At 54.8% G+C, this 27,547-nt stretch overlaps 1 protein-coding gene across 2 annotated transcripts; it reads left to right on the top strand.

The window, feature by feature from the left end:
- SERINC2 (serine incorporator 2) lies at window positions 1-23,638 on the top strand. 2 transcript variants are annotated; one of them, XM_042996840.1, is made up of 10 exons: window positions 1-51; window positions 11,321-11,482; window positions 12,284-12,474; window positions 12,865-12,944; window positions 13,411-13,548; window positions 14,463-14,632; window positions 16,219-16,309; window positions 16,626-16,767; window positions 20,907-21,122; window positions 21,988-23,638. In XM_042996840.1, the coding sequence occupies exons 1-10, from the start codon at window positions 1-3 to the stop codon at window positions 22,121-22,123; spliced, it is 1,377 nt and encodes a 458-aa protein (XP_042852774.1). In that variant the 3' UTR covers window positions 22,124-23,638. The 2 variants fall into 2 exon arrangements, with proteins under 2 accessions (XP_042852774.1, XP_042852775.1); XM_042996841.1 differs by lacking the exon at window positions 1-51 and adding an exon at window positions 2,380-2,484.
- Window positions 23,639-27,547: the final 3,909 nt, after the last annotated feature.

Below are 27,547 nucleotides of genomic sequence, written 5' to 3' on the forward strand. Positions count from 1 at the left end.
ATGAGAAGCATGAGGCTGAAGGAGGAGGGGTCGCCGGGAGAAAGCAGCCCAGTGAGTTATCCACAGCGCGGGCGGCCCCTCCATGCAGGGTGCCGTGGGGGCTGTGGGGGCCGCGCGCCTCGGTCTTGAGGATCTCGGGGAGGGGGGCACCGGGACAATGGCCGTGCATCACTCTGCTCCGGAAAATGGCAACCTAAAACCAGACGCAGTTGGGTCTTTGTATTTGGGGTCCTGTCAATCCCTCCCTCCTTTCAGACGACTGCTTCTTGCTTCGAGTGCTTTCTCCATGTCCACAACTGCTCAGTGAAGTTAAGCAGCATGAGCACCCCCATTTCAGGGGAGGTGATGGAGGTGAAGTGACACCCCCCCCCCGGTTTTGCTTATCTTGGTTTTGGACTCCTCCTCCTGGATCAGGCTGTGGGAGACAGGCAGAGGCTCAGGAAGGAAGCCTTAGGCCCTTGGGGCACAAGTGTCAGAAGAAGCTGACCCAGGGGTGGACAACTGTGAGAAGGGCTCACTTCAGACTGCTTGGTAGCATTCCAGACACAGAGGATGGCTGGAGAGAAGAGGGCCGGGAATGGGCTCTTTGGGGATCAGACCATCAGTCACAACCAAGCTGAGGAAACTAGGCTTACAGTAGAATTCAGATATGCATTCATTCAGCAAACACCAACCACTTACTGCGTGCCAGGCCTGGTGCTGGCATAGACGCGACTTGGACAAAGTCTCTTGAGGGTCTCAGACTATGCCAGCACTGCGCCTATTTATTACTGGAGAGAAAGAGAGGGTATCGTCACCTCTGCTTTCCAAGAGAGGCAGTGAGATGTCAGGGGCAGACCTTGGGTTCTGAGGTCAAGGCCAGGCCTGGTGGTCTTCCGGCCCCGCCCTTCTGACCTGTGTGGCCTTGAGTAACGATAACGAGAACACGCCATAGTCACGGCCACTGTTCGTTCCGTGCTCAGCTGCCATATAGCACATCGTTTTACCTCCCTGAGCCTCAGTTTCCTCATCTGCAAATTGGTTGGGGTGGGCAATTAGTCTACTTCTCAGCGTTATTGTGGGGCTTGAATGGGACCGTGTGGGTGACAGAATTTGGTACATGCTCGAGCTTTGTGGTAACTTTAGTTATTTGTGAGGCCGTAACAGGGGCCTGCTTGGTAGAAACACATAGAAGCTGGCGGATATTCGTTCCTAATTGGGCCGGGTAGTGGTTTGGAGGTGTTGGTCGTTCTCTTTACTGAGAAGGTAGGTATGGGACGTGAGCAAGGCTTCCAGGGGGGTGGGGGGCAAGGAGAAAAAGTCTTCCAAGAAAGGGGGGCAAGGAGAAAAAAAGACTTTCTGGGAGTGGGGAAGACTTTCCGGTGGCGGCGGGGGAGGCAGTCATGTGGACAAAAGTGTAGAGGAGGGAAACTGTAGGGTGTGATTGTGGAACAGTCCTGGTCACAATTAATAGCCTGACACCCTATGAATCACCCAAGGAGGCAGTCAGGCCGGATCTTTGGCCCCAGGGCCAGCTGTGAGGCACCTAGACCTCCTGCCCTAACATTATCTGTATAGGGTTGGGTGAGGAGAGGGCTGGAGGGTAAACTGAGAGTAATTACAGAGCTCCCCTTCTGGGCCTCTCCCACCTACCCTGCAGTGTGGTCGGCTGGAAATGTGATCCACCCACCCCTTCTGACCTCCTTAGCTGGGGGCCAGAGTTTGGGCATCTCTAGGCAGCAATAAGCCGGCCAGCAGGAATGGCTCAGGGGAGCGGGTGACCCAAGACAGGAGTCAACAGGTGGATGGAGGGAAGGATGGCTGCAAGAGTGTGAGGCCGGGGTCTTAGGAGCAACAGGGATGACGAAGAGCTCACATTTGTCAGGCATCTATTATGGGTCGTAACAGCCCCATGAGGTGGGCATCCTCACTTTACAGATGGGGAAACTGAGGCTCAGAGAGGCGAAGCGACTTGCCCAACTTTCTTTATCCAATCATGCGCCATTCAACACCTATGTTTTGGGTAGAGGCTCTACACCGAGGGGTTTGGGGTGACCACAACTTGGCCTCAGCGCCTTGGGAGGGGGGCAGTGTTGTAAGGTCGCACCGTGGCCTCGTTCGGACTCGAACCCGGGTCTCGGTATTTCCAAACCCTCGCTTTGGACCAGGACTTGCACCCGGGGCAGAGTCGGGTCGGCGGCACGGCTCGCACGGCCGCCGGGAATCCTGGCCCCCCGCTCACTTTCCCTGCCGGTCTCGCCCGGGCGCACCTGCCCCAGGTGAGTTTCGGGAGGCTCCGAGCGCCGCCGGAAAGCGACGAGCGGCTTCGGCAGGTGGGGCTGGGCGGGGCGGGGGCGGGGCCCGGCCGGGGCGGGGCGGGGGCGGGGCCAGGACCGGGCGTCCGGAGCCCCAGCGAACCCGCCGCCGGCGCCCCGCGCCCCGCGCCCCGCGCCCCGAGCCGCCGCCATGGGGGCCTGCCTGGGCGCCTGCTCCCTGCTCAGCTGCGTGAGTCCCGAGCCCCGAGCCCGCCCGCGCGCCGCCGGCTCCTTCTTTGGCCCCGCACTTTTGTCCCGTCGTCTTCCTCCAAATAGTTTCTTCTTTTTCCTTCCTCCAAACTTGTCTTTCGGGACCCGCACCCCGCCACCTCGCCCCTCGGGTCCCCGTGTCCCTCGGTCCCCCCACCCCCATCCCGGACCCGCGGACGCCGGGGACAGCTGGTGTCCGGGGCTCGGGTTACCGCCGCGGGGGGAGGGGTCGGGGCGCGCCGGGGTTGCGGGGGGAGGGGAGGGCCTTGGGCGGGCGCCCCTCCCGGGGACTGGGGACACTGAGGCCCAGAGCCCGGGGTGGGGGTGCGCGCCGCGGCCCCCGCTGGCCCAACTTCCTCGCGGGGCGCCCCTCGTCTCCCTCTCGGACATTATGATTCTTTGTGTGGCCCGCCTGGTCCCTGCCCCTCTCTGCGGTGTGTCTTTCTCTGTCCCTCCGGCAGTCCGTCCGTCAGCCTGTCGCCCTGCCCGCCTGCCTCAGTTTGTCCATGTGTATTTGTCTGACATCTGTTTCTGTCCGGTCATTTATCCGACTGTCTTTGTCCGCCCGTGGCTGCTCCATCGGTTATTGTCTCACGGGTGTCTGTCCGTCTGTCCTACCGTCCAGTTCTGTCTCTCTGCGTCCGTCTCTGTCTCTGCCTCATCCAGCCTGGTTCACGCTAAGTGCCGGGCAGTTCCCCAAGGAACCCCAGCCCCTTCCCACTCTGGGCCCCATAGCCTGAAATGCGGGTGGGGAGGAAGCCCCCATCCGCCTTTCTAAGCCACCCCTGAGTGAGGTCGGTTTGGTTTGTCACCGCCACCGGGCCCAACTCTGGGTTGGAAAACCCAGGAATTGAGAGACTGGGGGGAGTACCTGGGCGCCTGGGCCCAGGGACCTGGGGTGGGGGGCAGCCAGCCTCTGCTTTGGGGCCCGCAGCCAGCAAAGGGGAGGAGCTTCAGCCAGACCCCGGCTGGGAGGCCCCTTCTCCTTTCCCTCTTCCCAGCCCCCTCTCCTTTCCCTCTTCCCCTCATTAAACCCGAGGTTCATTCAGGCAGCTCCCTCCCCCTCTGCCCTACACAAAGAAGAACAGAGAGGAAGAGGGGGGTCTGGTGGCTGCTGAATCTCAGGACTCGCTTTCCTTTGTCCCTGATTTGTGTGTGCGTCAGGATGGGATGTAAGGGTGGCAACTTAGGGATCTAGCGATTTACTTCACAACCATTTTCTGAGAGTGATATCTGCACAGCAAAGCTGTAGAGTGGGTCTTTGGACAGTCCCTGTCCTCTCTGGGCCTCCATTTACCCACCTGTGAAGTGTGTGGGGGCGCACGTGTGCAGAATCAAGAGCTGGTCCCCGAGATCCCTTTCTGCCCAGTGAATTCTAGGTTTGGGCTGGCTCTCCTGGCCAAGAGGGGTTTGCTTCCTGGTGGGGGAGGGAGAGCTTCCTCCAAGTTGACCAGATTTCCATTTGGCTGCGCTCGCTCGCTCGCTTGGGAGTGGCACCCGTTGAGGGGCGACCTGCCAATCCCCTGTGCCTGGTCTCTCCGCCTCCTTCATAATGCCATTTGAGGAAGATTGAAAAGTGCCCCACCCAGTTCCTGGCCAATAGTGAATGGAGCTATTGTTATTATCATCTTGGAAAGGTGGGTGGAGAATTCCCTCTGGAGCCCAAGCTGGTCACTGAGTCACGGAATCCTACAAGGCTGAGACCAGAAGCCACATGACAGGTTTGCTCGAACCCTCAACACGTAGATGAAGAGAACTGCGGCTCAGAGAGGTTAGCTGACTTTCCAAAGGTTGCACAGTGAACGGATAGGGAACCGCACAGTCAAGATTAAAATCTGATTTCCTGGTCCAGGCGCTGTCTGGTGGTGGCACAGACCAGCACTGCAGTGAGCACTATATATGTATCCCGTCATACAGTCCTCACAGTGACCCCAGTGAGGTAGTTAATCATTCTCACAAATGATGAAACTGGATCAGAGAGGGAAGGTGATTTCTCCACAGCCACACAGTATTAAGCGGTGCAGTTAGGTGTGACTGGACACTGATAACAACCTGTTTCAATGGAGATTTGCCCCATAGGAGCAAAGTTCTAATAGGGGGCTCCTGGGCATCTTTGGAACATTCTGGAGTCTGAGGATCCTTGGAGAAGACTTCTAGCCTTGAGGTATTTGCATCTGCCCATCATGCCCTTCGGTCAGCATTTGTATTGGGCCGAGCATGAGTCCTGGCTCAGAGAAGATAAGATGGTCCCACAACGGGATTCTCTCTTTCTCCCTTTGCCCCTCTCCCCTGCTCGTCCTCTCTCTCACTCTCTCTCTAAAATACATAAAATAAAATAAGCAAAGATGGGCGCACAACAGGATGGGAGTCACAGGGCAAGCCAGCACACGGCCGAATGTTTCGGGAGGGCCTCCTTGAATATCTGCCTGCCGTAGAATCTAATTCTCTGCCCTCTACGTGTGAGGGAGCAGGAAAGGGTCAAACTATGGGACTCAGATCCTGGTGAGGGCAGTGACTTCGGCCCCTCCATCTCCTCTGCTTGTGTGACCGTGGGCAGCCACTGGTCCCCTCTCCCTAGGGCTGAGAGATTAGGAAGTGGGGAGAACGGTGGGGCCTCTCTCAGTTGGGACGATGAAATGGAACTGAGATGAACACACCAGTATATTTAGCAGGAAGCTGGCCTGCAGTGGCTACTCGAAGCACCCCAGGGTGATAAAATGCTCAAGACCACACTCGAGGAAGTGGTCAAGCCCGTGACATCCCGGCTGTCTGATTGTAGAGCCTGGGCTCTGTCTGAGCCACTTCACTGTCCTGCCCACAGGAGCCCATTTTATGGCAGAGGAAACTGAGTTCCACGGTGGGGAAAAGGCTATTACTCTTAGTGCTGCAGGGGGAAGTGAGCGTGCACTGAGTGTTTTGGGGGCTGATCTCTTCTCTCTTGTATTTCGTCTAGTCCTGGGTTGGCTCAGCCAGTAATGGGGCTGTTCATGAAGTCTACAAGGTGCATCCCATCCTTGCTGGGACCAGTTTTTTGTATCATTGTGGCAAAATATCCATAACATAAAATTTACCATTTTAGGGGTGCCCGGCTGGCTCAGTCTGTAGACCATGCAAGTCTTTTTTTTTTTTAATTTATTTATTGTTTAATTTACATCCTCTAGCCACCCTCTGTTTATTCTCTATATTTAAGAGTCTTTTATGTTTTGTCCCCCTCCCTATTTTTATTTTTATTTTTTTAAATTTTTTTTAACATTTATTTACTTTTGAGACAGAGAGAGACAGAGCATGAATGGGGGGAGGGCCAGAGAGAGAGGGAGACAGAATCCGAAGCAGGCTCCAGGCTCTGAGCTGTCAGCACAGAGCCCGACGTGGGGCTTGAACTCACAGACCGCGAGATCATGACCTGAGCCGAAGTCAGACGCTCAACCGACTGAGCCACCCAGGCGCCCCTCCCTCCCTATTTTTATATTATTTTTGCTTCCCTTCCCTTATGTTCATCTGTTTTGTCTCTTAAAGTCCTCATATGAGTGAAGAACATGCAACCCTTGATCTCGGGGTTGTGAGTTTGAGCCCCAGGTTGGGTGTAGAGATTACTTAAGAATAAAATCTTAACGGGGCGCCTGTGCGTGGCTCAGTTAAGTGTCTGACTCCAGCTCAGGTCATGATCTCACAGTCATGTGAGTTCGAGCCCCGCATCGGGCTCTGTGCTGACAGCTCAGAGCCTGGAGCCTGCTTGGGATTCTGTGTCTCCCTCTCTCTGTCTGCCCCTCCCCCACTCCTGCTCTTTTGCTCTCAAAAATAAATAAACATTAAAAAAATTTTTTTTAATCTTGAAAAGATTGCATTTTAACCTTTTATTTTTTGGTTTTCAAGGAGCTTGTAATTTATCTTAGGAAACATGGTATATATATTTAAAATGGAGGCCTGTTTTTATGATATCGAAATGATATCATCCCAAATGAACGAGAGGGGGAAATATCGTGAGTTAAAGCACACAACAAAAACTCTGGGATCTGTCTTCCTTCCCTTTTGGAATCTGTTCCACCAGCGCTCTCGCCCTGTTCCCAGAGGTACCGCCCACCACCCCCTCCGTCTGTCTTCCGTCTGTGCCCAAAGTGACATTTCTGTAATGCAGATCTGATGCTCTGCTTCCTCCGCACCAGTCTTGCTCATGGCTTTCAGGATAAAGTGCAGACTCCCTGGCACTGCCCGCAGGGACCTTGGCCGTCCCTTCCATCACCCCTGTAGCCTCTCTTGCCAGCTGCCCCGAAGCTACTGTGTTTCTCACAGCTTAGCAGGTGCCAATCCCCTTGTAGGAACACCTTTCCCTTCCCCACCTAGCTAAGTGCTCACTCTTCTTTGAAAACTGCCCCCTCCTTTTTCCTTCTTGTGGTGAAATCCACATCACATGAAACTGACCAGTGTAGCCATTTTTAAGTGTGGGGGTTCAGTGGCAGTGAGCTACATTCACATTGTTGTGCTGCCAGCCCCACCCTCCATCTCCAGGATTTTTTCATCTTCTCAAATTGAAAACTCCCTGCCCATTCAGTAATAATCCCCACCTCCCTCTCCCCAGCCTCTGGTAACCCCCCAGTCTGCTCTCTGTCTTTCTGCTTTGTGTCACTCACTGTAATGTCCTCAAGGTTCTTCTGTGTTGTAGCATGTGTAGAGTTTCCTTCCCTTTTAAGGCTCAGTAATATTCCACTGTATGGATAGACCGCGTTTTGTGGTCCACGGATACTTGGTTGACTTCCACCTTTTGATGTGAATAACGCTATTATAAACTTGAGTGTGCAGATACCTGTTTGAGTCCTTGCTTTTGACTAATACCCAGAAGTGGAGGGCCAGTTTGTTTTAAACAATACAGCTTTATTTATTTATTTTTTTAATGTTTGTTTTTGAGAGACAGAGCACAAAAGTAGGGCAGGGGCAGAGAGGGAGAGAGAGACACACACACACAGAATCCGAAGTAGACTCCAGGCTCCCAGCTGTCAGCACAGAGCTTGACGTGGGGCTCAAACCCACAAACCGTGAGACGATGACTTGAGCTCCTCAAGTAGTGAGGTGAGCTCCTCGTTGTTGGCAGTGTGTGAACGGCAGAGGCTACCTTCCGGGTGATTCTTCATTAGAAAGTCTGGACCAGTTGAATGCCGAGGAGCCCTGCAGCCTGAAAACGCTGAGACGCGGGGCTACCTGATTCCCCTTCCCGAGGACCCGGCTGCTGCTGGGACACAGCCAGTGTTCTGGTGCCTCTCTGTTGCTGCGGTTCCCCTGAGTGCATTTGGGGGAGGGGGTTTGTAATCGTAGCACAGGAGCAGCTCCGTGGCTGCCTTGGCTTCTCACATTGCATCATACATGTTAGTCCGTGTTGCTCTGCAGCCCGGTGACTTTTTTCTTTCCTGCCCCTGTTACGGTCCTTGGAGTAAATGGACCACCCCTGGCCCCTGGTGCAGGACATTGAAGTTATTTGCAGTCTTTTGAGATTCTCATAGGCCCGTAAAACCTAAAGCATCGTGTCCATTTTATTTTTGTCTTAATTTAAAACATTTTTTTTAACGTTTGTTTACTTTTGAGAGCCGGGGAGGGGCAGAGAGAGAGGCAGACACAGAATCCCAAGCAGACTCCAGGCTCTGAGCTGTCAGCACAGAGCCCAACTCCGGGCTTGAACTCGACGGACCGCAAGATCATGACCTGAGCTGAAGTTGGACGCTTAACCAGGCGCCCCTTGTCTTCATTTAAAAGTTTTCTTCCTTAGTAATAAAATCAACTTTATTGAGGCATAATTTATATTGACTTCTGTTTAGCTACACGTACCCACTTAAGTATCATCTACGCATCTGCTGCGTTCAGCAGAGAATCCCTCTTAGGGGAGGACCACGATGTCTTGATGGGCATTTAGTTCTTTTCAGTTTTCCCCTAGTCCTTTCCTTGTGTGAACAGTGCCGCGATGGTCTTGCATGTGCGCGTGTGTATGCGTGTATGCACGTGTCTGCCCTTGCTCGCGTGAGCTGGTAGTTCTGTAGGAAGAGGTTCTTGTAGCAGCAACGGTGGAGGTGGAGCGACCCGGTCAGAATGTAGGAACGATTGCAAGGTGCCCAAGAACCCACCGGAAGCCACTGGTGGTGGCGGCTGGCGTGTGTCTTTCTCTCCCCGGTCTGGTCTGTCTGGCTGCCGGCCCTGGGAAAATTCCGAGGTTTCGAGTGTCAGCAACACCTGGATTTTGATCTCCAAGAATTCGAGTGAATTGAAAGGCCAAGCCCCCTCCCCCTTCCCTGACTGCAGTGGGGAAGCTTTTCTTAGGTCTCAAACGGAGATGGTAACAAGCCAGAGCCAGGCTGTGACTCGGGCGCCTCAACTTCTGGCTCCCGAGGTCAGTGCTTGTGGGCCCCCGTTGGCTTTTTCTGGCATTGGAGGGACTGTTTTGACATTAAATGAGACTGCCATTGATGAGCTAGTGAGCCCTTGGTACAGACGGACATGAGCTCAAACCCCAGGTCCTCAGCTTACTTGCTATGTGTGACCTTGGTCGTGTCGCCTGTCTGAGTCATTTTCCCCATTTGTACGTGGGAGGTTACGACACACTTACTCCATAGTGTCAGCGACACTTAATGTAGGTAAGGTGCTTGCTTATCAGGGTGCCTGGGACGGGATAACTCATAAAGGATAGCTGTCACTATCACTCCTTGGCTCTCAGCACTGCTGTCCACTTGCCGGGTGACTCTGGCACATTCTTAACCTCTCTGATCTCAGTTTCCTCATCTGTAAAATGGGACTAATAGCCAGTCTGTCTGATAGCCAGAATGTTCTTTATGTCTGTAAAACACTTCTCTGGCATTTGCTTGTCCCCTCACCCCCCAGAAGGTGGCCAGGGGTAGGAGGCAGGGCTTGCGGTGAGTGCCGCAAGGCGTAACCGTGAGCTGCTGGACAAGTTATGATTCGGGCCATGAAGAAGAAATTCGTTCTGCAAGTCTTTCATTTCACTGTACTTGGCTGTGCGGGGGAGAGAGATGGGTAACGGGGCATTTCCAGGGGCGTTTCTATTCTTGGGAAGAAGGGAAGGGGAGACGGGAGGGCAGCTACATTTCAAGCAGACTGTGCTGTGAGTCTGGTGACCAGTCCAGAAAGTAGGGTGCTGGGTCCCTCTCAGCCTGCTCTCCGTAGAGCCAGTCCCGCAGTGTAAGGCTGCTCCTGTCCCCAGCTTTAACCCCTTGATGGATGCCCTCTGCTCTTAGGCTCAACACGTGGCTGCCGGGCCCCGCCAGCCTGGCCAACCTCGCCACTCCCTGCTCGCCAAAGCTTCCGTCACAGCGGCCTCTTTCTCTTCCTCCATCGTCCGGCTCCTGCCTGCCCCAGAGCAGCCTCCGCCTCTGTTCCCTCTGTCTGGAACACTCTTTCTTCCCCTTGGTCGGGAGAGAGCCTCCTCATTCTCCAGCTCAGCTTAAATGTCACTTGTTCAGGGAGGGGACCCGCTACCCCCAGTCTAAAGTGGGCCCCCCTCAGTGACTCTCAGGGCAGCACCTACCAGGACAGGCGTAATGATCGTTGAGTGTGTTCCTGTAGGAGGGCAGAGCTGGTGTCCTTCTTGCTGTTGACTCTTAAATGCCTGGGTGAGGAGCTGGGGCTGTTTGGGGGAAGACAGACGGGTGACCAGGTATATCTGGTGGCGGGCCCGGTTCCCAGGAGGGTCAGCCTTCTTTTGGGGCGCCAGCTGTGAATACTGTGGCATCAGCAGCCCCCAGAGTGATTTCAGCCAGTCCCAGGGAGGCCAGGGGCTGACTGGCGCCAGCTTGGGCAGAGGAACCGGGAGAGGGAAAGGGTTAGACCGCCCCGGAGCAGGAAATCACAGCCACTCACAATTCTACATTCCATTCATTCAGCAGGCGTTTCTCTGAATGTTTCTTGAGGTCTTAACATATGTCTGGGGCTATGCCAGACACTTTGCCTTTGTTCACTAGGTAGTCACTGAGCTCCTGCTGTGAGCCAGGCACTATCCCCCGCTTTCTGGGACGACCACAACCCCTGCCCTGGTGGAGCTGACGTGCTAGAAACAGGAGGGGGACACACATGAGTAAAATAGAAGGCCAGTCAGATGATAGTAAGTCCTATGGAGAGAAGCTAAGCAGGGAGCGGAGAAAGGAAGCCTGAGCGGGTTACAATTTAAAATTCCTGGGGCATGTGGTGACTCAGTTAGTTGAGTGTCCGGACTTCAGCTCAGGTCATGATCTCACAGTTCGTGAGTTCAAGCCCCGCATCGGATTTACTGCTGTCAGCTCAGAGCCCACTTCAGATCCTCTGTCTCCCCCACCCCTTCCCCTCCCTGCTCACTCCCTCTCAAAAATGAATAAAACATTAATAAAATGAAATAAAATTCCTGTGACAAGTAGGTACCGTTATGATTCCCACCTTATAGAAGGGGAAACTGAGGTTCAGAGAGGTTGAGTGAGTTAAAGACGGTCACACAGCTTATCAGGGCCAGAGCTGGTCTTCTAGATGGATCGCTCTATCTATCTATCTATCTATCTGTCTATCTATCTATCTATCTATCTATCTATCTATCTATTTACCTTTTACCACTCTGCTTCCCCCTGCATCAGAAACAGTGTGACCCAACCTTTTCGAGGCTTGCTTTCCTCTGGGGCTTGTAAGTTAAATGGGATAATATCTGGGGAGGAGGTGCGCCCCTGTCTGGCAGGAGGAGGGCAGGCTCGCCTAGGATTCGGGGACAGGGAAGGGGGGGTGGTCATGGGTGCTCCTGCTCGGATGGGGAAGGGGAGAGGAGGGGGGGAGTAAGGGTGCCGTCCTGCCCTCCCCTGCAGGCGTCCTGCCTCTGCGGCTCTGCCCCCTGCATCCTGTGCAGCTGCTGTCCCTCCAGTCCTAACTCCACCGTGACCCGCCTCATCTTCACGGCCTTCCTCTTCCTGGGGGTGCTGGTGTCCGTCATCATGCTGAGCCCTGGTGTGGAGAGTCAGCTCTACAAGGTGAGCGGCCCTGAGGGCAGGCAGGGGAGCGAGGTGGCCTGGAGGACTGGCCCGCAGCGAAGGCCCCGCTGCTGCAGGCTGGGGGTGCCCAGCCCTCTGAGGACGCTGGGCAGGAGTGACCCGGCTTGGTGACAGGGGCGTTTCTTCACGTGGGGAGGAGAGTTTGAACCTCACGTGGGAGTTCTGGCTTCTCATAAGTCTCCCTTGGAGAATCTTACTAATCATCGTTGTCCCCTGGACACTGGCCCCGGGGCATGCTGTCCCCTCCTTAGTGCTCAAGCCCCGTTTGGGGTCCTCTCTTCCCTTCCTCTCCGCGTTTCATAGCCTGGCACAGATCCAGGGCGACATTTAGGCCAGTGGCCCTGACATGTGTGCGCGTGTGGGAAGGTACGAATGCCCTGGGGAGTGTGCTAGAAATGCAGACTCTCAGCCCCCGCCTCAGAGACTCCGAGAGGGGCCCTGGAGTCTCACTTTCCCCCAGAATCTCCGGGGGTTCTGATGTGGGTGATGGAGGAGAGCACTAGGGGGAGCCCTGCTTTCGACAGAGCCATGAGGTCCTGAGGCTGCAGGTGCGACAGCAGGGAGACACGCAGAGAGTAACGACCTGTGACTGGACCCTGTGTCCCCATCTGTCCCGGGCTGGGTGGGGGGGGGGGACGCTCACTCTCAGGAGTTCAGCCCCAGCGGTGGGCAGGGGTGCAGATGGAGGGGAAGGAGGGGGCTTCCCTCATGGCAGGCCTTGGCAGAGTCGGCCCGGGGTTCCGGGGGCAGGGGCCTTCACGCTGCTCTCTCTCCCCTCAGCTGCCGTGGGTGTGTGAGGAGGGGGCCGGGACCCCCGTCGTCCTGCAGGGCCACATCGACTGTGGCTCCCTGCTCGGCCACCGCGCCGTCTACCGCATGTGCTTTGCGACGGCAGCCTTCTTCTTCCTTTTCACCCTGCTCATGCTCTGTGTGCGCAGCAGCCGGGACCCCAGGGCTGCCATCCAGAACGGGTGAGGGCGCCCCTCCTGCCCGCAGCTAGGACCCCCTGCCCGACTCCAGCCCAGGCCCTGCCCCCACTCAGGAGCCACCAAAGCACAGAGATCAGCTCAGCTAGTTGCTCCCACTTCTCAGATGAGTAAGTCAGAGAGGGCAAGAACATGCTAAGGCCACACAGCACTGTAGTGACACGGTTGGGGCAGGAACCTGGGTGATCACTGTCACTCCAGCTTGGTCCTTCCCTCTGCCCCTCAGGTTTTTCAAGGGCCAGGACAGACTTTCTGTGCCCAGCAGACCACTAGAAAGTCCCTCTTCACCTGTCCCAGTACCTGCTCTTTGGGGGTGGGAGTTCTGGGGCCCACCCCCCACTTAGCCCCCCTGGCTCTCCTCGCCACCCCCAATAGATTTTGGTTCTTTAAGTTCCTGGTCCTCGTGGGCATCACCGTGGGCGCATTCTACATCCCTGACGGCTCCTTCTCCAACGGTAGGCGGCCTTGGTGGGAGGGATGGGGGCTCCCAGGGGGGAGGTGGGGTCTCCAGAGGGAGGAGCACTGGTGGGGGTTGCTCTTTGCCTCGGCACACAGACCCCAGGCTGCTGGCCGGGTCGCTGCCCCCCCCCACCCAGGGAGACAGCACCCTGGTGCTTGGCCACATGGCCTTTAGACAACGTGGGGGGGCCTGCGGAACGTGCCTCAACCTGACCCTGCCACCTGCCACGCAGCATCTCTGTGCATGGCTAGGGACATCCCTGAGACCAGGGACTCTGCTGTTTCTCAGTGTCGCCATCGCAGGGGCGTGGCATGAACGGTTGTCGACTGGATAAATGTGTGTGAGAGGGAGACAACGGGAGCGTGCCTGCTGCGTAAATCCCAGGAAGCCTGGCGCTCAGGCTGCTCCCCTACGGCCTCGCCTCCTCTCCCCTCACCTCTCCCTCCCCTCTCCCCACCCAGTCTGGTTCTACTGTGGTGTCGTGGGCTCCTTCCTCTTCATCCTCATCCAGCTGGTGCTGTTCATCGACTTCGCGCACTCCTGGAACCAGCGGTGGCTGGGCAAGGCTGAGGAATGTGACTCCCGGGCCTGGTATGCAGGTGAGCACCGCCACTCAGCCTCCAGACCCCGGGGACTGGGACTTCCTGAGCGTCAGGGCGTCCCCGCAGCTACAGGAAAGCCTCGAGGGCATCTGGAACAGCCCCCTGCCCCAGGGCAGCAGTTGAACTGTCCAGGGCAGATGGAGGGACGGGGCATCTGGCTCTGGGGTCACTTGAGGGGGTGGTCAGAGGAGAGCCGAACTGGAGAGGCCTTGGCGGGGTCTGAGTTCAGCGGTTCCCACAGGATGGGCCACGCACAGCCAGCCCAGACCCAGCCAAATGACACTCGGTCACTGAAGCCCCCGTGGCAGGATGGGTGCCTGTTCAGCTGTCTTTCTGAGCCGATCAAGGAGAAAGGCTCACTCAGGAGCTGGTCTGGTTTCACGCCTCTCTCACGCTGGTCTCTCTGACAGAGAGCAGGGCTTCAGCAGGTCACTATGCATCCAGTTGACTTTTCATTTTTTTTTAATTGCGAGAGAGAGAGAGGGAGGGAGAACAAGCAGGTGAGGGGCAGAGAGCAAGAGAGAGAGAGAGAGAGAGAGAGAGAGAGAATCCCAACAGGCTCTGCACTGTCAGCGCAGAGCCCAATGTGGGGCTCTAACTCAAAAACCGTGAGATCATGACCTGAGCCGAAGTCGGATGCTTAATTGACTGAGCCACTCAGGTGCCCCTCCAGTTGGCTTTTTAAAAGACTGTTGTGTGTCCGTCATATTTCTTTGCATGGTTAACTTCTTTATGGCAAGGGAGCCGTCTCAGTTCAGGTGTTGGTGAATGACAGACATTCAGGAGACTCCGATGTCATTCCTCCAATGAGGAAGCTGAGGGCTCACACAGGGGACTGCCCGACAAGCCCCCGGAGGGCTCGGGGGTCCCTGTGCCTCCTGACTCTGCTGCTTGCCACCCTTCCTGCCCAGGCCTCTTCTTCTTCACCCTCCTCTTCTACACGCTGTCCATTGCGGCCGTGACGCTATTGTTCATCTACTATACCCACCCCGGGCCCTGCTACGAGGGCAAGGTCTTCATCGGCCTCAACCTCACTCTCTGTGTCTGCGTCTCCATTGTCGCCGTCCTGCCCAAGGTCCAGGTGAGCCCGCCTGTCTTTGCCCATCCTGATGCCAGGCCCCTTGGTGTGTGGGACTTCTGGTGGGAACCTTGGGGTCCTGGGACGGGGCTGTTAGTCACAGAGGCTTGGGCTAAGAGTGTGGACTCCCAAGTCAGCCTCCCTGGGTTGGAGTCCCAGTTTGCACATCTACATGCTGGGTGTCTTTAGGAAAGTGCCTTAACCTCTCTGTGCTTTTCTCTTCTCAAATGTAAAAATGAGGCTAATACCTAGTCTTTGGAGTTATTTGCAGGATGGAGATCGAGTTTGTGAGCACACAGAACAGGGTCGGGAGTATAAGTATCCATCAGACATTAACTGTTGTTATCATTGTTGTCTTTATGGAAATCGGGAGACCGTCAGGGAGGACCACTGAGCAACAATTCCTAGACCCCTCAATAAGGGGTGTTGGGAGTTCCACAGTTTCTAGTCCCAGAACATCTAGGGTAATGGGTGGGGCTCCCCAGGTCATCGTGTGCTTTTCAGAAAGCCTCTGAGCCCAGGGGTGCCTCGTGGTTGGGGATCTCGTCCCACCAGGGACTTCACAGCTAGCTTGGGTAGCCTTTGAGGGTCTTTAGCAGAAAGGTGGGGAACCTCCCTTCTGGTCAGAGCCTCATTTCCAGATGAGAAAACTGAAGCCCACAGAGGGTGATCCCTCTGTCCCAGCTCACACAGCAATCAGTATTCATTCAACAAATACTTCCGGAACACTTACTGTGTACCAGGCCCTCTTGTAGGTGTTGGGGATACAGCTGTGGAGAAGAGGGGGAAGAATAACAATAGCTACCAGTTGATGGCATCTGTCCTGTCATTTAGTCGTGCACCATCATCGTCCCCACTTTCCACTTTCATACTTTCTTGGAGGAGGAAAGACACTCGCCTGAGGTCACCCAGCTGGTAGGGGGCAGAGCTAGGGGTGGAACAGGCAGACTGGCTCCAGACCCTGTGCTTTTTTTTAAAGTTAGTTTCTTTCTTTCTTTCTTTCTTTCTTTCTTTCTTTCTTTCTTTCTTTCTTTCTGAAATGGAGAGAGAACAAGCGGGGGGAGGGGCAGAGAGAGAGGGGGTAGAGAGAATCCCAAGCAGGCTCTGCACTCCCAGCGCATAGCCTGATGTGGGGCTTGAACCCATGAACAGTGAGATCGTGACCTGAGCCAAAATCTAGAGTTGGATGCAGGCATAGCAAGTGCAAAGGCCCTGAGTGGGGGAGAGGGTTTGGTGGGTTCTGTGGACAGAGAGGAGGCCACTGTGGCTGCCCTGCGGTGGGAGGTGGGCAGGGAGGAGCTTGAGGGGGCGAGGGGGTGAACCTGGAGGGATTTAATTCAGAGTGAAGCGTTCTCAGCAGGGGAGAGACTGAGATGATTTGTTAAGAGAGAGAATGGAGACTCCATGTTTGGGCAGCCGGGGTGGGTGGTGGGTGGCCTGGGTACTGTGTTTTCCCGAAGGGTGTGGGGTGGGATGGCCCTAGGGTGCTGGGGCTTTCTGAGGTCCCCTGGTTGGGAGGGAGTGGGCTAGGTGTGGGTGGGGTGTCCCCCACGTCTGACGGGGTCTTCCTGATGGATTGCCTCTGCCAGGACGCCCAGCCCAACTCGGGTCTGCTGCAGGCCTCCGTCATCACGCTCTACACCACATTTGTCACCTGGTTGGCCCTGTCCAGTGTCCCTGGTGAGTACAGGCCTGGTTTCGAGGAAGCCTGGGCTCATTCCTGGGTCAGTAGCGACCTTCTGGGGGGAGCTGGAGACCCTCACAGGTGTCAGGGACACCTCAGCCCAGCCTGTTCCTCATGCTAGTCCTTCAGGGAGTAGGAGGACCCTCTCTGTTCCAGGATCTATTTCCCTGTCATCTGTCTGCTAAGTTCTGTCTGTCGCTGGGATTTGGATGGTCAGTTGTATGTCTGTCTGTCTGTCCATTTGGGTTGGCTGTCTGCCCTACCTCAGACCTGGCCTTCATGGGCTGAGGGTGACTGGTCTCCCATCCCTAGACCAGAAATGCAACCCTCACCTGCTGACCCACTTGAGCAACGGGACGATCCTGGCAGGCCCCGAGGGCTACGAGACTCACTGGTGGGATGCACCGAGCATCGTGGGGCTCATCATCTTTATCCTGTGCACCGTCTTCATCAGGTAGAGTGGGGGGGTCTGGCTTCTGGGGAGGTGTCATGTTGGCGGGGCCTGATGGCGCGAGCAAGGGGAAGATGTGGGAGCCAAGACACCAGGCCGGGAGGCGCGCTCGACACGTGCATGTCTAGCATTGTGCTAGTGGAGAAACCGAGTCCCTCAGGGGGGCACAGCATGACTGGGCTGCAGAGGCAGGGTTGGACGCTGCCTCCTGGGCCAGGGACTCTTCTTGCACATCCGGCTGGCACTTGCCCAGCTCGGTAGGGGCAGGCGCCTGTGGGGGCAGGGGAGAAGCCTGGACTGGGGTCAGCAGGTACAGGCTCTGTCACTCACCTGCTGTGTGGTCTTTCTGAGCTTCACTTTCCTCTTCATAAAAGGAAGAGGGTAACCTCCAATGCCCAGGGTGGTCGTGACCCCTACAGTGTCACCTGAGAGGGGGCAGCTCATACTTAAGATCACACAACTTAAAACAAATTTTTTTAATGTCTATTTTTATTTTTGAGAGAGAGAGAGAGAGAGAGAGAGAGAGAGAGGGAACAAGAGGGGGAGGGGCAGAGAGAGAGGGAGACACAGAGTCCAAAGCAGGCTCCAGGCTCCAAGCACAGAGCTCGATGCAGGGCTCAAACCCACGAACCGTGAGATCGTGACCTGAGCCGAACTAGATGCCCAATCGGCTGAGTCACCCAGGCACCCACATAACAACTTTTTTTTTTAATTTATTTTTAAAATTTTATTTTTTACATTTACATCCAAATTAGTTACCATATAGTGCAACAATGATTTCAGGAGTAGATTCCTTAATGCCCCTTACCCATTTAGCCCATCCCCCCTCCCACAACCTCTCCAGTAACCCTCTGTTTGTTCTCCATATTTAAGAGTCTCTTATGTTTTGTCCCCCTCCTTGTTTTTATATTATTTTTGCTTCCCTTCTCGTATGTTCGTCTGTTCTGTGTCTTAAAGTCCTCATATGAGTGAAGTCATATGATATTCGTCTTTCTCTAATTCCGCTTAGCATAATACCCTCCAGTTCCATCCATGTAGTTGCAAATGGCAAGATTTTGTTCTCTTTGATTGCCAAGTAATACTCCATTGTATATATATATATATATGTATACACACACATATATATATATACCACATCTTCTTTATCCATTCATCCATCGATGGACATTTGGGCTCTTTCCATACTTTGGCTATTGTCGATAGTACGGCTATAAACATGGGGGTGCATGTGTCCCTTCGAAACAGCACCCCTGTATCCCTTGGATAAATACTTAGTAGTGTAATTGCTGGGTCCTAGGGCAGTTCTATTTTTAATTTTTTGAGGAATTTCCATCCTGTTTTCCAGAGTGGCTGCACCAGCTTGCATTCCCGCCAGCAGTGCAAAAGACATCCTCTTTCCCCGCATCCTCGCCAGTATCTGTTGTTGCCTGAGTTGTTCATGTTAGCCATTCTGACAGGTGTGAGGTGGTATCTCATTGTGGTTTTGATTTTATTTCCCTGATGATGAGTGATGGTGAGCATTTTTTCATGTGTCGGTTGGCCATCTGGATGTCCTCTCTGGAGAAGTGTCTATTCATGTCTTTTGCCCATTTCTTCACTGGATTATTTTTTTCTTTGAGTGTTGAGTTTGATAAGTTCTTTATAGATTTTGGATACTAACCCTTTATATCTGATATGTCATTTACAAATATCTTCTGCCATTCCGTTGTTTGCCTTTTAGTTTTGCTGATTGTTTGCTTCGCTGTGCAGCAGCTTTTTATTTTGATGAGGTCCCAGTAGTTCATTTTTGCTTTTGTTTCCCTTGCCTCTGGAGACGTGTTGAGTAAGAAGTTGCTGTGGGCAAGATCAAAGAGGTTTTTGCCTGCTTTCTCCTCGGGCATTTTGATGGCTTCCCCTCTTACATTTAGGTCTTTCCTCCATTTTGAGTTTATTTTTGTGTATGGTGTAAGAAAGTGGTCCAGGTTCATTCTTCTGCATGTCGCTGTCCAGTTTTCCCAGCCCCACTTGCTGAAGAGACTGTCTTTATTCCACTGGATATTCTTTCCTGCTTTGTCAAAGATCAGTTGGCCATACGTTTGTGGGTCCATTTCTGGGTTCTCTATTCTGTTCCATTGATCTGAGTGTCTGTTGTTTGTGCCAATTACAACTTTTTTTAAAGGGGCATCTTAGCAAGTGTTTATCGGTATGGACCCTGGAGCCAAACTGCCTGTGTTTGAACCTGTCACTGCCACTCACCAACAGGGTGATCTCTGGCAGGTCACTTAACCTTTCTTTCTGTGCCTTAGTTTGCTGATCTGTAAAATAAGGATAAAAATAGTACCTACTTCACTGGATTGTTGAAAGATTATAGATGAGTCAGTATGTGTAAGGCACTTAGAAAAGAACTTGGCAGGGAGTGGGAGCCAAGTGTTTGCTTTTATTGCAAATAGCTGTGAACATTTATTTGCACAGCTGGGTGGCGGTGAGTGACTGTTTTGTGAGGGTCACCAGACACTAATACTGAGCAGAACTGCTGTTTACACTCAATCTGGCTGACTCATTACTGCCTCCTCGAGGCCCCACATGGCTCCCAGCGCTGCTTCCCATGTCTCCCCTCACAGCCAGGAGGGAGCCTCTATGCTGCTCCTCTCTTCTCCCTGAGTCGTCCATCCGGTCAGGGCCCGTTCCCCTAAGAGCAGCACACCTGTCTCGGAACATTTTGAGGCCGTTGCACATTTTGTTTTGTTTTGACCTTTTTTTCAAAACCCTTTCTCCAAGCCAAGCCTGGGCAGTTCACAAACGTCTCTCTTCATCACCTCATTTGATCCCTTTTTCAACCTGGAAAGGCCCACATCACCTCCAATTTGCAGAAAAGGAAACTGGAGGCCCAGGAGGAGCAGCCGCCTGTCTGAGGCCGTGAGCATGCAGTGGCCGCAGACCTTGAGGACATGGTCCCCGCTGGTGGCGATCCAGGCACCGAGCTGTTGCCCGCTGCTTCCGGAACGCACGCCTCCCCAGCCTGTGGTCACTGGGCAGCGGCTCTGAGAGCCCCGGGGCCTGTCTGTTCTTTTTTTATTTTTATCTTTCTTATTATGTTGATACATTTATTTTTTGAGAGAGAGAGAGAGAGAGAGAGAGAGAGCGAGCAAGCCGGGGAGGGGCAGAGAGAGAGAGAGAGAAGAGAAATCCCAAGTAGGCTGCATGCTGTCAGCACAGAGCCTGGTGTGGGGCTCAAACCCACGAACCATGAGCTCATGACCTGAGCCAAAACCAAACGTCAGGGGCTTAAATGACCGAGCCATCCAGGCACCCCAGGGGCCTGTCTGCTCTTAGCATGGTTCTTAGAACCCAGGAAGCAAAGAAGTGTGAACAGCTATGCCCAGCTACGTCCCTGGGACCTGGGCTCCTGTGTATTAGATGTCAGCATGATGTTTTGGTGATCGGGGTCAGCGAAAGCTCAGTCAGTGACTTCTCCACTTGATGGGGTGGGGCTGGGGCCCAGAGCTCCTTCTTGTCACTTTTTTTCTAAATGCAAGTTGGATCCACGACATTGCCTTGTGTCTCAAACTATTAAATACTGTTAAAAATACCAAGACCTCATTACAGAAAAGAAATGACAAAAAACCATTACTCTTGTATTTTTAAATTATAAACATGAAGAAAGGGGACATAATTGGTAAAACTGCTCACCCAGTAGAAGGAAAACGAACTTAATAGCAAATGAGCGTTCTTAATGATTAACATTATTAGTGAATGTCATACCTGGCATGTCACTGGCGGTACTGGGTACTCAGTACCTGTTTACAGACCTGGTGAATGGACAACCTGAGTAACAGTGCTTGTTTCTTTAGTTTATAGTCTGTGCCGGGCATAGTGCGAGGGGCTTTACTTTATTAATCCTCCTGGCAAGCCTACGAGGGAGGTGCCGTTCTCCCCAATTTTACAGAGGCTCAGAGAGGTCACGTGTCTTGCCTCAGGCCACGGAGGGAGTGGGAGTGGAGTTCAGAGTCAAAGCAGTTAGATAATTTCTGGGCCCAGCGCCTAACCAGCAGGTCACCGGGCCCGAGGTTCCAGAACCGTTGTGCCCATTGCTGTGACCGACGCCCTGGCTCACGAGGCCCCCTGGAACTGCCCACCTGCCTCCTTCCTCCCTCCCCCCACAGTCTGCGCTCCTCGGACCACCGGCAGGTTAACAACCTGATGCAGACAGAGGAGTGCCCGTCCGCGCTGGAGGCCACGCAGCAGCAGCAGGTGGCGACCTGCGGGGGCCGGGCCTTCGACAATGAGCACGATGGCGTCACCTACAGCTACTCTTTCTTCCACTTCTGCCTGGTGCTCGCGTCCCTGCACATAATGATGACGCTCACCAACTGGTACAGGTGCGTGCAGCCTGGCCGCGCACGGATGGAACCCGCCGTGCCAGGACGTGTGGGGCACACGTGTCCTCTCCTCTGGCCCCTCCCTGGGTTCTTCCTGATGCTCAAGGCTTGGGTGATGTCCAGGACCCTCCACAGAGCCTGCCCGTCCGTGCCCCAGCTTCCCTGCTCGGCAGCTGGCACCTTCACTAAGCCCCTGAGAAGGAGGCGACTGCGGGCTTGTGCAGGGCACAAGAGGGTGTACAGATCATGGGTGGTGATTTGCATTCTGAGGTCAGAGTTGGGATTCACGGCGGGAGGGTTAGGATTTAGGGTGTGGGGTTAGAATCAAAGTCACAGGGTCAAGAGTAAGAGTCATGAGGTCAAGGGTTGGGATTGGGCACACACAAAGTCACAGATTTGGCCATTGGGTTAAAATTGGGGCTAGCAGGCCGTAAAGCCAGGATTGAAGTTTCCAGGTCAAGGAGCTACGATTTAAAAGTCAAGGGGCAGATTTAAGGTCAGAGATATCAGAACTTGGTCATAAGACCAGGGGCCAGGGATGGAGTTACAGGATTGAGGGTCAGAGGCCAGGTTGGAGGTCAGGACTGGAGCTCCAGGGTCCCCAAGTGAGGTTATAACATAGTCTAGGACGGGGTCAGTGTTGAAATTGAGGTCAGGGTCAGGTCGGTGGTATTTGTCGAAAGCTACATCTGGGGTCAAAGACACAGCTAAGGCCAGGTGTCAAACCTATCAAGAGAGGAAGGCTAGGGTTACAGAGTCAGAGCCAGAGTCGAGGTCAGAGGTCGCACCGGGGTCGTAAGGGCAGGGCCAGATCTGCGGTCACGGCGCCGGGGGCCCGGCTCACTGGGATCATGATGTGTCGCAGACCCGGCGAGGCCCGGAAGATGATCAGCACGTGGACAGCCGTGTGGGTGAAGATCTGTGCCAGCTGGGCGGGGTTGCTCCTCTACCTGTGGACCCTGGTGGCCCCCCTCCTCCTGCCGAACCGAGACTTCAGCTGAGGCGGCCCCCTGCAGCCAGCCCGCTCGGAGTCTCCGGGCTCAGTGAGTCTGCCACGCTGAGCCCCTACCCCTACCCCCCTCCAGGACTCGCCTCTGAGCTGGGCCCCCTGTTCTTAGTGCCTTCAGGGATGAGATCCGGACCACAGAGCTGCCTCTTCCTTACCTTTGTCCCCTGTCACCTGTACTCCCCCTCTTGGGAAAAAAAGGGCCCCTTATGCTCAGGCTCCCCAGGAGAGGGTCCTGAAGGAGAGAAGCACTCAGAGCCACTCGAAGAGTGGGAGCACTCCCCACGATGGGGTGCCCAGCACTGAGGCCTGGATATTCCTGACCACGTCCCCCAGGGCACCCCGCCCCCTTCCCAGACTCCGTGCCTTACCGAGTCTCCAAGACTTTATGCAATAAACAAGCCAGTGCACGTGCCTCCCCATGTTCTGTGCCCCTCACCCTGGGTGCGGTCCCCATGCCATCTGGGGCCAGTGTGGGGGTGGAAACAGAATGTCAGAGCTGAGGGGGTCAGAGGAGGGACCTGGGCTCTGTTCTGTAGGTCATGGGGAGCCTTGGGGTGGAGGCGGGGCAGGCTACTGGAGAAGGAGAGGCTTTGGAAAAAGGAAGTCTGGGGGCCAGGAAAGGGCCTGGAACAGTGTCTGCACGAGGGGTGGTGAGGCCAGAGTCAGGCTGGAGAGGGGAGTTTGTGCAGGGTGGCTGAGGAGGCCATCTTTGGTGTCCTACCAGTGCCAGCCCTGAGCCCCTGCCCACCTCTGGCCTGCCTCCAGGGTCCTACTCCTTCCTGCTGTAGCCGTAGTCCTTGCCACCTGCTTTGGGTCAGGTGCCTTAGGGAATGCAGAGAAGAATCTGACCCATCACCCAGACTCAGTGTGCTGTGGAGAAGAGCGTGCACTTGAGTCAGCCAAGCTGGCTCAGACCCAGTGAATCTTGGAAGCCGTGGGGCTTCTGTGGGACTCCAGGCAAGTCTTTCCCCTCTGGGCCCTGGCTCTTCATCCATCAGCCGGGAAAACGCCGCCCACTCCCAAGCTGTTGGGAGGCACGGATGAAGCAGCCTCCGTGACGCGCCCGGCAGGTGCTCAAAGAATAAGATCAGTTCCCATCTCTGAAGGTGCACGGTGATGCAGGGAGGGAGAGGGGCTACAGACAGGCTCCTGGTTCAGCCCCAGGGCCTGGTGTGAGCCGACGACTGACCGTAGGCCAGGCATCACTTCCATGTGTGGGTGTGACAGATCGGCATGGACGTGACTGGGTTTGCCGGGTGCTGGGGGTGCTGGGGGTGCAGTGGCCAGGGACACGTCTTCCAGGGAGCTCCTGGATCGTGGGGGGGGTGCAGGGGTGGAGGCAGCACAGGTGCACAGGGGTGCACTGAAGGGACACCTGACACGGGCCAGGAGTCAGGCCAGACATCCTGAAGAATGCGTGGAAGCCAGCCAGGTCAAGAGGAATGGGAGAAGGCAGAGGGGACATCATGTGAGCAAGAGAGAAAGTGGGGGAGGGAGCCTGGGTGGTTCAGTAGCTTGAGCATCCGGCTCTTGATTTTGGCTCAGGTCATGATCCCAGGGTCATGAGATAGAGCCTGCTTGGGATTCCCTCTCTCTGTCTGTCTGTCTGTCTGTCTGTCTGTCTCTCTTCCTCTGCCTCTCCCCTGACCGCGCATGCTCTCAATCTCTCTGAAACAAAAAATAAATAAGTGAAAACTTCTTAGAGAGAAGGAGAGAGGCATTCCAGGATAATGAGGAGTGCAGGGTGGCTGGTGTGCAGGGCATGGGGGTGGGGGGCGGTCAGGAGTCGGTGTGAGCTGGGAGAGATGGGCTGGGCCGGGATCATACAGGCCTTTGGGGGCCGCTGTTGAAGAGATCAGATGTTATCTTCAGTGTAGAGGGGAACCATGGAGGGTTTTGGAGCAGGGTAGGAGCGGTGAAGGTGGGAGGCAATCACGGGGAAGCCCCAGAAGGCTTCGAGCTGAGCAGTGACATGGACGGGTTGTTATCTTAGAAGGATTCCCCTGGATGAAATGGAGGGTGTGGTAGCTGGGACAGGTGCCAGGGCCCGGGAAAGAAGGCAGGGGGTGGGGGTGTGGTCTGGAGCGGGGCGCAGGAAGGCTTCTCTCAACCCTGGGACAGACCCCGGGGATGCTGTTGGCCCTGGGTGCCTTTCAGCCCAAGGAAACCCTCTCCATGAGGCAGCCTGTTCCTTCCCCCACCCACCCTACCTAACATTTCATTAGTTTCCTCATTTCACCTTCGGGAGAAAAAGCCCACGCTGTGCTCCTGCTAACCTTTCTTATGAGCTTGTAGAAGTGGACCGTTTTGTCCTGCTTTTGTATCCTCTTGCTCTATAGTCTTCAAGTTATTCATTCAACAAACATGCACCGAGCATGAGTTCTGGGCCAGGGTCCGGGCCAGGGGCGGGCCTGGCAGGGAAGGAGGCAGAGGCCAGGCTGAAGAGTCTGGATCCCTGGCTAAGGAGTTTCAGGTCCCAACTTGGGGGTCACCGCCTCTGAGAAGCCACCTGGGTTTCTCTCAGACAGCCCCCAGTGGTATTTCCCCAGTCCCTGTTCTGCCCTCCAGGAAGGCGATGGCCACACTCGCTCACCTGGCCATGGAAGGACTCTCTGGGCCAAGCGAGCGTGAAGCCCGCAGATCACATGGGGCAACGGGCAGTGCAGTGTACTGGAAAGCTCTGCGGGCTCCGCTCCGGTCCTCTCTGCACGGCCGCCGCACCATGGGACCTTTGGCAGCTCTGTCGCGGCCTCTGAGCCTCAGCTGCAGCTTTGGTACAATGGCAGCCGTAGCGGTTCTGTGAACCATAAAAGCATGGTGCCCCGGTGGGCCGCGCGGTGCGGTCACGCAGCAGACGTTTCCAATCCCCTCCTCCCTTTCCTGCCACCCTCGCAGGGGCTGGCGAAGTCAGCCGGTCACTTTGCAGCTTCCCTGAGAGAAGGGGGCATCTGACAACATTGTGGCCGATGATAGCCAAGTGGGATGGTAAGGAGCCATTCTAGGGGAGGGGCTGCTTCTCTTACGAGGCACTGTTCGTCCCCCACCCGCCCCCCCTCCTGTCTGAACACAAAATGTGATGCCTGGGGCTACAGCAGCCTCCCTTGGGACCGTGAGGCACCGAGCTTGACGATGGGAAACCAACAGAGGGAGAGGACCATGGGGCGAGAGACAGAAGGAGTCTGGGTCCTCGGTGCGCCCTTGAGCTGCTGCCTGTCCCCACGCTTCTGTGACGCGAGGAAAACCAATGTCAATATATTGGAGCCCCTGTTAATTGGGTATACGGTTCCCTGCAGCTGAATGTATTTCTGGCATAACATGTGACGTGATCGTTAATTTTAGTGATATTAAAAACAATAAACAAGAGAAACTATCCCAGGACTGTTGGGTAGCCATAGTTGTAGCACGCACACTCATAGATACGGATATATTTATAAATAAATGTATATATTATGTACTTATATACCATGCATGTCTGTTTAGTAGCAGGGGACACTGTCACGGGATCGTTTTTTGAGACACTGATTTTTCTGTGCTCTCCCAAACACACGCGGGAGAAGAAAGTTCTAGATCTCGCTGCCTTGGGGGAGGTTTGAGGGAGAGCGGGGAAGCGGGAGGGAGAGGTTACCTGCGAAATAACCCTTCCCCTCCTACTTTTGGTATGCAAAAGCCCAGTCTGTTGAGAAGCTTCTGGGCAGTGGGGGAGAGGCAGTGAGGGGGCAGCACAGGTACCTCCTGGAGGGAGAGGAGAGAGGAAGAGCCCCTGCAGAAACTCGATGAGAGATGAGGCCATTTCTCCCAGACCCTAAAGAAGTTCTCTGTGACAGAAGAGGGGGTAGGGCGCTGTGGGTTCTGTTAGCAAGGGTGGGGGTCCCGGTTTCCTGCTGAGCTGGGGGAGCTGGGCAGAGCCTGGGGGAGCTGCTGGGACCTGGGGAGGGGTGTGTGTGGAGGGAGTGGAAGCTCAGTTTCCACCTGGCGACTGGTCTCGCCCGCTCTCCCCACTCCCCGCCTCGCTGCTACATGTGACCCCAGGACTTTTGCACTTATCTTGGAGGGGCAAACAAACAGTACAAGAGTGTGAAAAGCATTTATCTTCTTCACTTTTTCAAGCAGCAGCGGAGGATTCTATTGAATGAACATGATTTATTTCACTAAGCCTCAGTTGATGGGCATTTACATTGTCTTCAGTGGTTTTCTTTTTTCTGTTTTCTTTTGCCTTTGCTGCTGTCAGCCATACTGTTTATTCTGGCCGCTTCCTGGGCTGCAGAAAGAGCATGGACTCCAGAGCCGAAACCCTTTAGGTTCTTACCTTGGCTTTGCCCCTAGCTGCTGTGTGGCCTCTCTGGGTCTCAGTGTCCCCATCTGCAGAATGGGGGTTATCGTAGCACCCACCCTATGGGATGTCGCCATGGTCAGCGAAAGCATGTATGTCCACAAAGGGCCTGGCACCATTCTGGGCCCAGGGTGGGAGCGGAAGGAATGGTGGCTTCTTTTTGTCCCTGGCTGTCAGTCCTCAGGAACTGAGCCAAAAGGCTAGACCAACAGATGAGGCCACCTTAGCCCTCCCTCTACCTCCAGGGACAGCAGCCCTTTGCCCCTCCCGAGGTGAGTGTGAATGATGGTGGCAGCAGGTGGGGAGAAAAATGATAATGGGTGCCAATGTGTATTGAATGGTTCCTGTGTATCCAGCCTGGAGCAAGGAGCTTTAATCCCTAAGCAAGCCTGTTAGTGCATGGAGAAAGAAATCCGCTAGGGAAAAGGAAGATGGGGACCCTGACTCCCCAGTCTTCCCTACCCGCTAGTCTAAACCAGCCTCCCCGTTTCTCTCAGTGCCCTGATTCTCTGCATAGCCTTTGTTACTGTGTGTGATTCCGTGTCCGTTTGTGTGATTATCACTAGATTGTCTGACTCCTCCTAAGGTCAATGAGGGCAAGAACCTACCCTCATTGTTTATAGTTTTCCTGGTGCCTAGAACAGAGTGCGATAAAGAGAAAGAACCATGTTAGTTGATTGACTGATTGACCATCGGAATGATACTATTAGTTGATTCCGGAAAGCCCAGAGGCTGGAGAGTTTGTAGGCAAGTAAGAGGGGGAGGTGTCCTGGGCTGGGTCAAGAGACCTGAGTTCTATTACTGAGATGTGCAGGGGCCGAGGAAAATTCCTGGCTTTGAATCTGAGACCAACAGAGTAGATGAGGTCTGCTCACGGCGTGGCTTGGCCGAGGGTGTGCAGTGAGAGGGCAGGCCCGCCCCGGGGCTGAAGGGCTGAAGGGCTGAAGCATCATGGTGAGGGGTGCGTGGCAGACGTGGGAAGGCCCAGGCTTCAGAGATTGCAGACTGGAGACCAGCAAGTGGGTCTGGTTTGGCCCTTGCTGCCTTTAAAACAAGAACCATCGCAAGGATTGTGGTGCCTTTCTG

The sequence above is a fragment of the Panthera tigris genome, chromosome C1 (assembly GCF_018350195.1).
Source record: "Panthera tigris isolate Pti1 chromosome C1, P.tigris_Pti1_mat1.1, whole genome shotgun sequence".
Taxonomy (NCBI): domain Eukaryota; kingdom Metazoa; phylum Chordata; class Mammalia; order Carnivora; family Felidae; genus Panthera; species Panthera tigris.